At 36.1% G+C, this 16,683-nt stretch overlaps 1 protein-coding gene across 1 annotated transcript; it reads right to left on the minus strand.

The window, feature by feature from the left end:
- Positions 1 to 555: 555 nt before the first annotated feature.
- LOC125652342 (forkhead box protein B1-like) lies at positions 556 to 1,660 on the minus strand. Its single transcript, XM_048881485.2, has one exon. It carries the CDS (start codon positions 1,658 to 1,660, stop codon positions 644 to 646), a length of 1,017 nt encoding a protein of 338 aa, XP_048737442.2. The 3' UTR covers positions 556 to 643.
- Positions 1,661 to 16,683: the final 15,023 nt, after the last annotated feature.

Raw genomic sequence — 16,683 nt, forward strand, 5'->3', positions numbered from 1 at the left:
TTTTGATGAAGGTGTAAAAAAAAAAATTGGCTACATAATTCCCAATAATTGTCCGCAATCGGCACCGGAAAAAATCTAATGAATACTTTTTGATAATCAAAGTTTCAGAACTATATATTGTTAAAATCAATATACATGTGTATACTCCATAGGAATAACTTTCATACCTCCGCTCGTGTAAATTCCGATTGATGTATTACTTAGTATTGCCCGTTGTAGCTGTGAAATAATCCAGTCCGCGCAGCAACCATCAACATTTCCAATTTAAGAATTTAGCTATTGCCGATTTCTTAAAAACTTGCAAACTAATGTTGATGAATATTTAAAAAAAAACAACGGAGTTCATTTCTGCACATATTTATTTATTGCACTATTTTTGAGATTCTTTATCTCCAGAACGTCTTTTTCACACACACATTCATACAAATGGTCTAATATGCAATGGTAACTTGCGTATTTGTGCACATTAATCTAGTAATCTACTTTTATATTATTAAATTGTTCAACATAGCACTAGCTTAGATACAAATACAAAAGAACAGTTATACTTAGAAACATAAGAAATCTTGGTCACTTGAGACAAAATATTCCGATGAGATGAATAAAATGATATCACAATATATCACAAGAGTTTTGAGCATTATCACTGGGCTGTCTGCAGTCTCTGAAGACCGGTATATTGAGAACCACAGTAGGTGGACGGCGGGGGGAGGGAGGAGTACCCTGGGAGAGATCCGGTGGAGGGCGGGATGGACGGAACCTGTGACCCCGGTAAATAAGATCCACCAATTGAAGACCCGAGGGACGATCCTAATGTAGAGTTCATGTTCATATTCATCCCTGGCGTGTTGTAGTATGGGGAGTAGCCGCTGTGAGCCGAAGTGTTCCAAGATTCCGGCTTAGACGGCAGTCCGTACTGTTGAGGTTGAGGCAGTCCCTGAGAAAACGCAGAAAGTGCCATAGAGTTGAAAGATGGATAGGGCTTATAACCAGAGGGAGATCCATACAAACTAAAATGTCCGTATGAATTCACATGTTGAACATGAGCTGGGTCCTCGCGCTTTGCTCGTTGAATCTTGAATCTCTTCGCTCTTCTCAGAAAGCTTCCATTACCAAACATGTCACCACATCCGGGATGGAGAGCCCAGTAATTGCCTTTGCCTGGTCGTCCGGGAGCTCTAGGTATTTTCAAGAAACAGTCATTCAAAGAAAGATTGTGTCGAATGGAGTTCTGCCACCGCTGCTGATTCTCTTTGAAGTAAGGAAAACGATTCATGATAAAAGAGTAAATTTCATTTAATGTCATCATTCCTGACGTAGAACTTTCAATGGCCATTGTAATGAGAGCGATGTAAGAATACGGCGGTTTGACGTCCGCGAACCTTCTCCTCTGCTGGGAAAGCGTGGATGTCCCAGAAAATTTCAAACTTTCATAGTTCTCGATGTCTGATTCTGGTGAGTTGACATCGTCCGGGATTTCTGAGTCACTGTGGTCCGCCTTGAGGTTTCTGTTGGTTTGATCTTCCTCCGTAAGACTGTGGGGAGGCATGGGATACATACTGACAGAAGGTTCCATCATGTGAGAGTTTGACGCCATCATACATGACGACTTGTCCTCCATGTCATGGCCAGATAAAATTGCTCCGCTGTTCTCTAGCATTGTTTTCACGACGTTCTTCAATCAAAATTAATATTATCCCTCCTTCGGAAAATATTTTACTTGTGATATGAGAATTCGAAATGTAAATGTTTTCTCTGGAAAGGTTAGAGTAAAACTATGATTAGTCGTGTCGGTCACCTCTGTTTTTAGTATTCCGTTAATATTAAGGGCTGTTCAAAGATGATCTCTGATTGGTCATTTCTTGTCCATATTGCTGTTGTTATAAGCTAATTGACTTTAACTACTTCTTTGTACGGAGATGAACGACCAGTGAAAGTTAAATATGAAATCGCCCCTGGATACGTGCGCAACACGAAAACCAACCTTCTGTGAAAACTCTAATTTGTTTTTGAATGAAGAGCAGAATTAACTCCTCCCACATTTTCCAAACTATGTTTGCATAATGATTAAAGGCATAACTGTGGGGAGAAATTGCTGAGAAAATAAGACAAGAAATCAAAATGTTTGCAAACAACAGATTCAATGTTTAATGTTTTTATTTCAATATATGTTTAAGACCTGTGATTTATACCAATATGTTTTGAAGATAGTATTGATAGGTATGAATATTTAGATATGAGTATTTGTTAATGGGTGTGTACTTTTGTAGTTATAGTAATTATCGAAGGAAAATTAAATAAATGTTTTGAGAATTACATAAAAAGAGAATTTAGAATAACGTATTTTCAGAAATTGCAATTGAATGATCACAAATAGAAACCCACTGAGCGATATTCAGTACATCTGCGCTTGTTCTACATGTTTTACTTAGACTCATAGTTCTTATACCTTAATTATCATTAGGTTTGAAGTCCTATATAATGGAAACTAAGAAAAAATACTGATACTTTATTTATTTTTTCAAATATGAATTCAGCATTTAATTTGAAATCAGCCATCGACTATATGTAAACCCGATAAAAACTTATATTTTATATCAATAAGGGTTTTATTTGTCTATTCATACTTCTTACAAAAAGTTACAGTCTACATGTGTTATATTCAGTAAAAAAAAAAACCCACGATATTGATAAACGACCAGTGTACCAATGTTATACCCAATAAGCTGCTAAAAAACTGTCTCATAAGAAGATAGAAATATATATATATAAAAAAGATGCTAAAAATTAGAATTTGATCATGGTTATAGTAATATATACAAATATTTCGGAAACGAATTCTTCTAACCTCCTTGCCGATTCGTACGCTTTTTATTACACATGCTGTCATAAAACTAAAAAAAATCAATACAGTGTACTTACATACGAGTGAAGAAATGAAAAGTTAATCTGAATTGTAGCGCGGTTTATAAAGTAAAAACTATTCAAAGCTCCTTGGTTCTTCGTTAGATTCCTGCAGACAACGAAAAAAATATATATATTCCCTAATATTTTAACACACGAAGAAAAATAATACATATTTTCAGCAATTCCAGAACCTTAACAAATCAATTGCATGTGTTATCATTATTATTATCACATCAAAAGAACATGCACCAGATGAACAACTAACAACTCCATGCGAGTTGCATATATTGCAATTTCTTTATTTTGGAAAGTACTTTGGCAAAAACCGTGATATGGGGACTACAAGTAATTGAGAAAAAAAATTAAATCGTTGATTAGTTGTTTATTTTAGTAATTCAGACTCCGTAATCAAATTCTATGATAACAATGAGGATTACCTAACCATTCAGAGAATTAATCAAAAAATAACCTTCTTAAAAGACTGTATAAATATTTTGAGACCTCTTTCTACTACTTTGGTATGTGGATTTTATTTTCTCTTTTGAGAAAGTCGGCTCTATTCAAAGTGTATGGGAATATCTACGTAACAGGATTATCCCGAGAAAAGGCAGGCTGATGGGGGTGAAATAAAGGGATTAGGACGCCGGTATTCATTTGTACTAACGATTATCAAGGTTAATTTTCTTAACTTCATAAGTCACTGAAACAAAATTTCAAATTGCTATGAATTTTATACACACACACACACACACACACACACACACACGCACGCACGCACGGGCAGGCAGACAGGCAGGCAGGCACGCACGCACATTCATACATACATATATACATACATGAAAATGTCAACAACAAAATTGCAAATAGGGGATGTCATATGAAAAACCGATACCTTCACCGAATCTCGTTTTTACACCCCACCCCCCCCCCTTCCCTTCCGACTTGAATTCCATTGGTGAACACCCGTGTATTGAAGAGTATTACATGTAATTCATCCCATAGAATTAAAGAGATTTTTTTTAGATCATCTCCCAGCAGAATAAAATACAAACAATCAAGTGACAGAAAAATTTATATGACAAAATCTATTGGACATGGGGGGGGGGGGGGGCGTTAAATCAAAGCGAGGTGCTTAAATATAGAGATGAAAAGGCTGGCTCTGGCGTGAATTGATACTAGACAACTCTGTTGAGAAAGTGTATTAACGTATACGTATACGTTAATATGTGGTAATTTGTAAGCATTGTAAAGGAATTATTCTCGCGAGTGAAGGGTTATATGATTTGCGAAATATGACTTAGCAAGTTGAATCAATATTTATTGGAGAGTTGCTGTTTCACCATTTCCACAGATGTCTAGAAATTTGAAGACTGAAACTTTGATTGTAATTTTGACTTTCTTTGGTGGGTTGAAAATTATTTAATTCTATAAACATATATATGATTGTGTGTATGTTATATATGACAAGCATCTACTACTAAAGTTGTAAGAACTTGTATCCAATCCGTTTATATACAGCAAAAAGTAAAATAGTTTGAAAACTAAATACAGCATTTAAAGGTTTACAAATTTTTGTTGGTAAATCATAACATAGACGTGCCACGTCTGAACAAGATGTCAAAGTGTCCATCTAACCCGGCAATGATGACATCTGACGATAATAATGAAAACTTACATGGTATCTTTTGTTATCTACACCAGGTGATTTCGAGATATTGACAGCTTTTTAAAGAATTCAATTATCTATTTTACGATTTTCTGGAGCGTTACTTGCAATGTTGGAGTCCTCAGGGTATATCAGAAAGAAGGCAATGGACGTGAAATTTGACAGACGGTTACGAGGAAACAAATCCTGATATCACACGCAAGACGTTTTTAGGGATTAAATTCCTGTGAATCAAATTGTCCACATAAGAAGAATTTTTATGGTAGATCTATTTTAAAAGTTTACAGTATTATAATTATGTTACTTTTCTTGATAGATTATTTATCTTTGAATATTATTCTTTTTTAAAGATATTTTTTACGCGCCAGCCGCACCGTTACACCGTATCCATACATGTTACGTATCTGTATGTACTAGTTCTTTATTTCTTTTTTTATGATTGGATACCATCAAAGTTATTAATCTATGAAACTTATTTATTAAATAAGCTTCTGTCAAAGGTTCCGATAGGCCTTTGCCACCCAATAAATCGTCCAGTGTAATTAATCCAATTAGGCTTCGATTACAGGAGTTACGGATTAGATAAACAATTATTAGAATGTAAATCTTTGTTCTTAAACCTTCTATATAAGTAAGATACTATAGTATCATTAGCATTGTTAAGCTAAATATCTTAGTACAATGAGGGGGGGGGGGGATGTTTGTATATTGATAAACGTCACATGCGAGAAGATTTCACTCATATGGAGACGTTACTATTACCGGTGAAGAGCTGCAAAAATTAAGCCTCTGGCCTTTGAGCAGGGAGGGATCTTTATCGTGCCACACCTGCTGTGACACGGGGCCTCGGTTTTTTTCGGTTTCATCCGAAGGACCGCCCCATACTTAGTCGCCTCTTACGACAATCAAGGGGTACCGAGGACCTATTCTAACCCAGATCCCCACGGGACAGGGGGAGGGATGTCGGCGAATACAGAAAATATACTAACGTACGTCTGCTTTTTACGACATACCCATCTTTTAAAAATGAAAGAAAATATGTGTACGCTATAGATTAAGAAGGGAAGCTCATATAACTAAGAAATTTGCACATATTTCCAAATGTTTCAAATCATAATGGGGGACGATGACTCGCCACACTTGAACTTCAGTGTAAAAATATGATAGAAGTGAAACCAAATACAGAGAAATCACACTGACCATACATTACTAGTTATAAAAAGTGAAATTATGTACGGGCATTTAGCTTTATTTCGTATCCGAATCACTAGATGAAACGCCGCGCAAGCTCGAGAAATCACAACTAAATAACATTGCCAAGAGGAAGGAATTTTTAATTGCGGGTTTCAATTGTTGCGCACATGAATTGAATGAACAATAGGCCTATCTTTAATCTAAATGAATTTAAGAACAAATTTTGAATAATTGCATGCATTAGTTATCTTATATTTATAAATATCATATACAGTAAATAAAACTTGATTATTAAGAAGTCACTTGGATCTCGAAATTAAATGTATGCAACATTGTTTAAACATAAATGATCTCTCTCCGGTTTTTCTCTCTCATATTTTTGTGGGTTTTTTTTTGGGGGGGGGGGGGGTCAGTTTTGTCTTTTGTGCGCCGCAAAGGTTTTTATAAGTGTTGGATCTGTAGCTCTCTGATCTGTCTCAATATGTTTAGGAGAGTTACAGTTCTGCAGCTACGCGGCTTCAGAGTTACTGCTTTCACCTTTAATCTTGTTTTCATATGTGAGATGAAGTCTGTAAGCTATAATATATGCTATTATATTCCGCATCAGTACACACTCCCCAACAAGCTTTTATATTCCACATCAATACACACTCCTCAACAAGCTGCTATATTCCACATCAATACACACTCCTCAACAAACTATTATATTCCACACCAATACACACTCCTCAACAAACTATTATATTCCACACCAATACACACTCCTCAACAAGCTATTATATTCCACATCAGTACACACTCCTCAACAAGCTATTATATTCCACATCAGTACACACTCCTCAACAAACTATTATATTCCACATCAATACACACTCCTCAACAAGCTATTATATTCCACATCAATACACACTCCTCAACAAGCTGTTATATTCCACATCAGTACACACTCCTCAACAAGCTATTATATTCCACATCAGTACACACTCCTCAACAAGCTATTATATTCCACATCTGTACACACTCCTCAACAAGCTATTATATTCCACATCAGTACACACTCCTCAACAAGCTATTATATTCCACATCAGTACACACTCCTCAACAAGCTGTTATATTCCACATCAGTACACACTCCTCAACAAGCTGTTATATTCCACATCAGTACACACTCCTCAACAAGCTGTTATATTCCACATCAGTAGACACTCCTCAACAAGCTGTTATATTCCACATCAGTACACACTCCTCAACAAGCTATTATATTCCACATCAGTACACACTCCTCAACAAGCTATTATATTCCACATCAGTACACACTCCTCAACAAGCTATTATATTCCACATCAGTACACACTCCTCAACAAGCTATTATATTCCACATCAGTACACACTCCTCAACAAGCTATTATATTCCACATCAGTACACACTCCTCAACAAACTATTATATTCCACATCAGTACACACTCCTCAACAAACTATTATATTCCACATTAGTATACACTGAATAAAATTCATAAAATACTGTACATAGAATTACATGGCGATTTTATCGCTGGTGACACGTATTCCATGGAACACTCTAGTTTTAGTATATGGTAGTAGGTACATGTTGTTTGCCGCCCAACCCCTAAAATCTGCTCTGAAATGTATTTCATTGACGAATATATCAAACACTTTTTGGTGGTTTGCTTTACAACACTTCCAGATGATTTCATACCAGTTTAAGAAATTATAAACTAGACGAAGACTACTTGCACATTCCCCGCCTGCCTAACACAGAACCCCGGTAATGATAGTTTGTATATATGATCTCATCAGAGGGACCAATTTCGAACCGGCGACCGAGGAATCAAATCGTTATCATAGGCAGGGGGCGACCATACCAGCGACCGAGGAATCAAATCGTTACCACAGGTAGGGGGCCGATGATACCGAAGACCCAGGAATCAAATCGTTACCGCAGGCAGGGGGCCGATGATACCAAAGACCGAGGAATCAAATCGTTACCGCAGGCAGGGGACCGATGATACCGGCGACCCAGGAATCAAATCGTTACCGCAGGTAGGGGGGGGGGGGCGATCATATCGGTGACCGAGGAATCATATCGTTACCTCAGGCAGGGGTCTGACGATACCGGCGGCCGAGGAATCAAATCGTTACCGCAGGCAGGGGACCCAATTACTTTAATCCCAGTATTACTGGGTACCTTCTGTTATTGTTGCCTTCTGTGTATTACCCGTCTCTGCCTCAGACCGCAGATGTAAACAAAGTACCTCCCACTTCATATTTGGTATTTCCGTTTTCTTTATTTATATTTTATTCAAAATAATTCTTAAAAATATATACATTTACATATATTTGAAACCACGCGGTTTTGAAGACCTGCCCTCTGAAAATTGAGAACTAGAGACAGATTAAAGGTGTGTTTAATCTTTTATTAATTTAACTCGAAGTCAAACATGGGAGACCCAGGGTAAGCCTGTCGTTTTATTTGGTCATTCCTGAGGTATTTAGTGTATTGTGGCCAGGTGTTCAACGAAATTCTCTACAAATAAAAGTGAACCATAATTAACGACGGCCATTTGGAGAGGACCATAACATACACTGCAGCATCAAAAAACAATCCGAAAAACCAACACACCCCTTCTGTAGTATGTTTGATTTTGAAATTTGCATTATTAGAGAAGTGTTCTGACCAAACCACTTCTGGTCAAATTTTCACATTGTGCGATTATAAATTCTTCGCCTTTATATATCAATGTTAAAATATTTTAACCATTAATCATAAATATGTCGTTTTAACGAGCTATTTCTCGTAGTATTGGTATAAACTCTTAGAAAAACAATGACCTAGGTTTGCTGATGTCCAAGTCTGGCAATATCGAGAAACAGAATGTTGCCCACAAAGAGTCAATTAAATATTAAGTAACACGGTTTCTTTGGATAGTCCAGGTGTTCTGAGGAATCTCGAGTTCTGAACGGCTTTCCAAATTGAATTGCTGTAATCCTTTCTTATGGGGTCTGTTCAATTTTCTGTTTTTTCTCATTCCATTTTCCTCTATCTCAATAATGAAATAATATTTTCAATGTTCTGACCATGAATGAACAGACCATACCTGGGTGACACGGACTTTTTTTTTTTTAATTTACACGAAGAGAGGCAAGCGCCTTTTCGACTGCATTTCCTGATGTTCCACTTCTCCTTTTTCTACTAATTTCTAAAAAGAAAATTCAGATTCTTTGGATTTTATAGAATTTGGAATCTTTCTTTAGCTTGAGAAAGATTAATGCATACTTTATATGAAAAGGATGTTGAAAAAAAGCAAATTTGAAGGAAGAGTTGAAAATGTTTAGTGGTTTAGTTGGCTTTGCGGCATTCAGACAATCTTCTTTCAAACATGAAGCCACTGGGCTATCTTAAAAATATTGAAAAATATCTTAAAATTATTTCTAAAATACACGAAATCTAGTTTGCGGTTCTATTTATCTACATTTTTTGGGGGAAAAACTCTGTCCATGGGCGTCGAAACTGAACCCTCCCCTACATCCACTTGTTGAGAGGGGAATAGATAGAGGTTTCATCTGGTTGACACTATGTTGATTTATTGACACTATTGAACACTAGTAGGTCTCGTCAATATCAACGCAAGTTACTTGAAACTGAAATTATGATTTATTTCGTGTCATTGGATTATTATATACATGTATACACGCCTATCAGGTCCCACGTTAGATAAAAACTCAATCAGATGAGGAAATCAACCCATCAGCGTTATGAATCACATCAGGTCGTTTTCCGTATCCATGGACCTCTCAGCAGTCCAGAACCCCCCCCCCCCTTATCGTAACACCCACCCCGTTTTTTCTTCCGTCGTCTATGCCACTGCGGTTCAATATTTTTGAGATTAAACTATACGGAAGCTGGAAGAAAAAAAATCATTTGTATATGAAACCTTCACAAAGTAATGCACCTAAAAGTATTAGAATAACGAATAGTGCGGAATCATTTAAACAAGTATCAATTAAAGGAACTCAGCCCATATTTACCACATTTAATACAAAACCGACAACATCATATGTACTTATTGTCCATAATATGTTTTTACAATTTCTAATTCATATACTTCGATTTTCACTCAACATTGAAATGAAATGTCCCTCCTGCTAATGGGTTTGAACCAGTTAGTCTAAATGCTAACAATAATATTTTTACTGCGAATTGTGAAAGACTGTTTAGCGACAAATCGGCAATCGATGTTCAAAGCCAGACCAGAATTAATCTCCCTTTGTAAAATATTCCACAAAACACATGTCAAATTTGGCCCCCGGACAGATCAATTTCATTCTGAAAAAAGTATGTAGTTTGCGAAGAAGTAATAAGGGGCAAAATGTTTCAATAGTTTTTCAATGTGTCGTAAGATGTGTATACGCTGTATCACGTTTCGATATTTCTTCAAATTCTTATAATTATTAAATTATTTCTTTTCCTTTTATTTTAATTTTTTTTTAAACCAGAGAATTGTGTCCAAAGTCTTATACGTGTATCGACCAATGCCGATCATAGGTAGGTGTCGCTTGTCATATGTTTCCAAACTGCATGCTTATAATAATCAGATCCGGTATCAATTCCATACAGCCACAATCTACAAATGCCGTCTTTTGAAATGTCCACGGGTTTTTTGTTTGTTTTGGTGAGTGTTCATTTTGGAATATTTAGGAAAAGCAAACGTAACAGCGGAGAAACATATCAATAGTAAGCGTGAAAATAACAAAACTGCATAAATTCTGATTAAAAGTACGCCATCATATAAAATATTTAATTTTGGGAGGTGGGATATAAATACAAACACTGAAATACTCAAATGCAGTAAATAATAAAGATTCAGTCTACACTGGAGTACACTTGATTTAATATGATAACTGTACATTCATCAGCTAAAACGTAATTCGTCGGTGAATTGAAATGAAAACATTTCCCAGTGGTCTTCAATAGGGGTCAATATGGTTTGGTGAATTCTTTTGGGTGACTCATCTCAATTTTAAAGGATCAAATAATACATCTAATTATTATCTGAGCGATATAACAGGCTAAAACTCCCTCTTCTGATATTGAAAATTGTACTGTTTCTAAAGTATGAGAACTTTGCCACTTTTCGGAATTGAATGCTCTGAAAAAGTAGAATTTTCATCATGATGATGTCATCGAATAGAAAATTGTTTGAATTCAATTCAAAAGTTTCCAACTGAACCTTCGCACCTGCAAGTGGCCTCGGTGGTAGATACAAACTGCTTGCCTGCTCTTTTGTTACTTCCAAATTACAACACACAGAGGACCAACCTTTTAAGTAGATAATAACTCTGAATTTATTTGCATAAGGAATTAAACGGAAGGATTTACTAATGGACAAAGATCAACAAACAATTGGAGAGCGTTGGTCATTTTCAGCTCCAGTGAAAGTGTCGCTGTTCCCACGTCTCTGCAGTCAGGGCCGCGAGCTATGAGACCATCTCCCGTTACCCGCTACAAAACGGGGAATTGGAAACTATTTTTACCACAATGAGCATGCAGAAATTTTTTTATTCTAATTATCATTATATTATTTGCATTTATCATAACAGAAATTGTTTTTACAGATATGATATAATTGTATTATTAGATTATACTCCTGAAGAAGTATATAAAGTAGTGACGTATACTCAATCGGCTTTGTGACATTTTTATCATAATTATTAACTAATGTATATATGTATAAGTTACTTGCGCATTATAAAAAGGGTTACATCATAGATACAGATCTTTAAATGCAAAATACAAAACTTGCATATAAGTACAAGACGTTAGACTTTTAAATTTGTATATCCTTATTTATTTTTTTTTATCAAAATACTTCATCTTCTGAATTTTTGAATTCTCTAAAAAGAGATATTATGCAAACATCAACTCTAAACCGTTTCAAACTAATTACTAGTACATATTATTGTGTATTTGATAAGATGTATTTGATGTGCACTTTTATAACAGCCTTTGAATTTTCATCTTCAATGAATCAATATCACAATTTAACAGACTATGCTAAAAATATTAAATGACCATTGTTGTTTCAACATATATTGAAACTGTACCCTTAACTGATTATTTTACTGAGGTAAATTGACAGTTATACACAGTGAATTCAGCTCTTTTTAATTATATTGAATATATCTCATTCCAAAATGTTTAAAAAGCTTATGTGTATACTTACAGGTATGTGGGTAATGTACATGTATATATAAGGAATAGATGCGATGCGAGAAACCGTATGTTTGGCTGAATTTTCAATTTTTTTTTTAGAGTTTGTACGCAAGAATACATAACAAACAAGCAAACAAAATTCCGCCCATTGACTTAGTGTCAGGCGATCATTGGTAACAGGTAGTAGCTAACAGATTATCTAATAAGGAGACGACATCGTACCACGCAACGACTTCAGATATAAACGGTGGTGCGGAGACAGGATTTTCCAATATATCCTCCGCCTCTCATTTGTACAGGTAAGCTTTTATATGCAATAGCGGTGGGTTTTTCTCTCCAAAAGTTATAAGGACAAATTCAGGAGGTTCAATCATAATAATATATATTCTATATTCAGATTATTTGTGTAAGTGTTAGTTTTAGAGATTGTTTGTAATAATATTATTCATGGTTATACCTGTAACTGTAATTGAAAATGGAATGCTTTGATTAAATAAACGATCAGTCTGTTGAAGATCTGTCCTCCGCCTCTCATTAGTACAGACTACTCCCCAGCTGAAGGAGGTGGACATTTCCAGGATCCAGAAGTGTTAGTCTGTCATACCCAGACATGTATTGTGTCAGAACCTTTATCGCTGGGCAGTCACTTGTAGCGGTCAGCCAGGTTTGATCGCCGGTGGCCAGTTAGTTAAGTTGGTAGAGCACCTGATTCGAGAATTCAGGGGGCCCGGGTTCGAATCCCGGTCTGGTCCGTTGCATTTTCTCCCTTCCTGTTACATTTGGTGCCGTAGACCAGCCCCTGGAACTGCCAGGTGAAAATGCCTGCCAGGGGATAAAGATCCTGGGTTAATGTCTTCAGGTTGTGAAGACATTTAAGGAGGGAGGAATGTAGCAGTCAGTCGGGTTTGATCGCCGGTGGCCAGTTAGCTCAGTTGGTAGAGCACCTGCCTAAAGAATCCAGGGAGCCCGAGTTCGAATCCCGGTCTGGTCCGTTGCGTTTTTCCCCTTCCTGTTACACACTATTTTAATATTGAACAAGCGACCTCTGATATTTTATCAGTCATATTGCTAGAACACGGGGTCAAAAAGGTCCAGGGACAAGATCATAGTCGTCAATCAAAATAGATTGGTGGAGAATCCGAGTAACATTATAAATAATTCACATATGAATACTACGAATGGTATTCGAGAAATTTCATTCCTCGTGAACCCACTGCTATTGTGCACAATGAGCGTATGAAGACAGAACTACATATACTTGATAAATAGGCCTACAGTACGCCTATCTTAACGACTGGGAATTCCGACAGAAATGAAAGTACATATATGTACATGTAGATTGTAAAAATATAGAAATAAATTTCATTTTTTGAAAAGATATGAGGGTATAAACTGCGACGCTTCACACAGCGTGTTAAGTTTATTGCTCACGTGTAGTGTGATAGCAAGAGCTACCGCTCTTTTTACTGGAGCGCTCTTTAGTGTAGAAAAGACGCGTGGTCTAGGAGGTACATGCTTTTGATTGTGAGATAGGCACATGCTTTTGATTGTGAGATAGGCACATGCTTTTGATTGTGAGATAGACACATGCTCTTGACTGTGAGAAAGGCACATGCTTTTGATTATGAGATAGACACATGCTTTTGATTATGAGATAGGCACATGCTTTTGATTGTGAGATAGACACATGCTTTTGATTGTGTGATAGGCACATGCCTTTGACTGTGAGAAAGGCACATGTTTTTGATTGAGAGATAGGCACATGCTTTTGACTGTGAGAAAGGCACATGATTTTGATTATGAGATAGGCACATGCTTTTGACTGTGAGATAGGCACATGCTTTTGATTGTGAGATAGGCACATGCTTTTGACTGTGAGACAGGCGCATGCTTTTGACTGTGAGATAGGCACATGCTTTTGATTGTGAGATAGGCACATGCTTTTGACTGTGAGATAGGTACATGCTTTTTATTGTGAGATAGGAACATACTTTTGATTGTGAGATAAAATGTTTAGAAGTCGCTGTTAAGCACCTTGATGTAAGTAACTTAACATGTATGTTATTAAATTATGTATGACCGGTAAGAGATGATTAATTTGTTTGATGTTTATCTTTATCGTTAAGTGATAATAGGTGCAACAGTAACTGTTCGAATTTTCTCAATAGCGGTGATGCACATATACTCAATTTCACGCCTATAATATTTGCACTATATTTGAGCATGTGTGTAAGAATGTTTGTACTTATAAGTGTTATTTTGTTTCAGTTAAAGCCCGTTACACTATCTGTGGAGTGTTGTGGCCATGTGGGAGAGCATGAGGTTTTAAATATAAGTAAACCATTTTTGTTTTCGAATCCTTATACAAATATGTTTGTATTTATATTATACAACTGTTGTTTCTGAATAAATATAGTTTACACCAATATAGAGATTGCTTTTTTCAGAACATTATTTTCTTATCCATTCAACAAAACAAAAATAGATTTAATGAAAGCTTCAATAAACACAATTGACATGAATTTCCACTATTTCCTAAACCAACCTACGGTAAAGGCTTGAATTTTTAGGCTGCTAAATAAAAGTGGTTACAAACTTTTATCAACACCTTTACTCTATTTTGGAACAAAATATACAACATGTACATTTACATAAAATCAAATTTGAAATTCATTAATTGCTAGTTGATTGCTAATCATTTGCATTGATATGTTCGAGATGGCACATATGTCAATTTAAACTTATTTTATTATGTATAAGGTCCCGTGGGGATCCGGGTTAGAATAGGTCCTCAGTACCCCTTGCTTGTCGTAAGAGGCGACTAAATTGGGCGGCCCTTTGGATGAGACCGCAAAAACCGAGGTCCCGTGTCACAACAGGTGTGGCACGATAAAGATCCCTCCCTGCTCAAAGGCCGTAAGTGCCGAGCATAGGCCTAAATTTTGCAGCCCTTCACCGGCAATGGTGACATCTCCATATGAGTGAAATATTCTCGAGAGGGGCGTTAAACAATATTCAATCAATCAATATTATGTATAAGATACACTTGATAGGATTAGGCAGCTGGTACATCGGACATGATTCATGAGGGGGCGGACAGGGTGATAGGGAGAGGGCTACCCCCTGTCAACCCCTCATATATGTCTTCTCATGAGGTACAAGATCACTACATGTACATTTTATAAATACAATTAAACATAGTTATAATTATCAAAGTTTTACGCAGTAATAGATTATAGACTACATATTTGCAAAAATTCAATACAACAATTTGGTTATTCTTATTCAGAGATGTGGACTTATGAAACGATCATACCTACAAAATTATATAGATACATGTGTAATGGACTTCCGGCCATGTGATGGTGGCAGAGTGATGGATTTTTGAGCGCTCCGCAAAATTTAATTTTGTTTTTTAAAAACGCTAAAAAGCTTTAAAAGACGCCCAATCAAGGAAAAAACTGTTTCATGCATGTTTCTGTGAATTATTGTGCCAATTGCCTACATTTTTGCAGTTACTGCCCTTGCTTATCGATGCGGCCACAAGCATCAGATACAATAATTTTAACACACAAAGCACAATAAAGCTTACGGTACCGAATTCTTTATTCTGGTAAAAACGAAGTTTAATCTCTTCGATTTCATGAAGAACTAGTGCATTTCGCCAAACTGAAAGAAAGGGGAAGGGTGTGTTAGCTGTGTTTTCTGTTCAAATTATGATGCAATTAATGCTCAGAATTTCAGAAGTAATCAGTAAAATCTATCAACAGACACCTGGAAATATAAGCATGATGAAAGCATGTGATAATATAAATATAATCAGGTACGTGGCATCGTTTTTTAAAAAAAAACCCAACTTTTCTACTTTCACTTCAAGAAAAAAACACGAATTAAGACATGACACGTGCAAAACAGAGATTGAGAATCAATTATGAATTAAAGTCGGAACAAGTCGCTGCACTTCGTGCCTTTGTAGAGGCAAGAGACATTGTGTGTCTACTACCAATTGACTATGGAAAAAGTATGGTTTTTCATCAGATGCCATTTCTTTCTGATGACTCCATCGCCATCTTTAGGAAGTTAGCAGGAATTCCCTATCTCACAATGCCTGTATGGAGGAGATTGGTTTGTGTGCAAATGAATTCTGGAGGAAGTTTGATAAGATATGAGAAGTCGCATGCGTTTCTGCGGGACAAGTGGAAGTGTTCTAATAAAGAATGACGTCTTTTATTTATCTATTTTTTTTTTGTACAAGGGTTTGTATTCCATATTTTTTATGACCACAGAAAAAATAAGAACATATGCACTATACATTTCGCATAGCGAGGAATTCTATAATTAGAAGACGAGAAAACCAATAGTGTTTGACAAGCAGTCACTCCATCAGCTATACGTACACGTGAACTGGACACGGTCATAACATGTCAAACTGGAGCATTGTGTTGAGTATCGTAAAATTTTGCCAAAAAATTTACCTTAAAAATAAGAAATGTTGCCATGTATTTCGAGATAAAAAGAGTTTAGGAAAGCGTGTTTAATGTATTGAGCAAGTTTGTGTCAAAGTGATTTTTTTTTTTACAAGTATAATTAGACCAAGATAGAAATTGAATTGGGAATCAACATCCTTTAATCCAATAGGTATTCAATTTTCTGTTGATCTTAACGAAATTGATGACACAAACT

This window comes from Ostrea edulis, chromosome 5 (assembly GCF_947568905.1).
Source record: "Ostrea edulis chromosome 5, xbOstEdul1.1, whole genome shotgun sequence".
Lineage (NCBI taxonomy): Eukaryota > Metazoa > Mollusca > Bivalvia > Ostreida > Ostreidae > Ostrea > Ostrea edulis.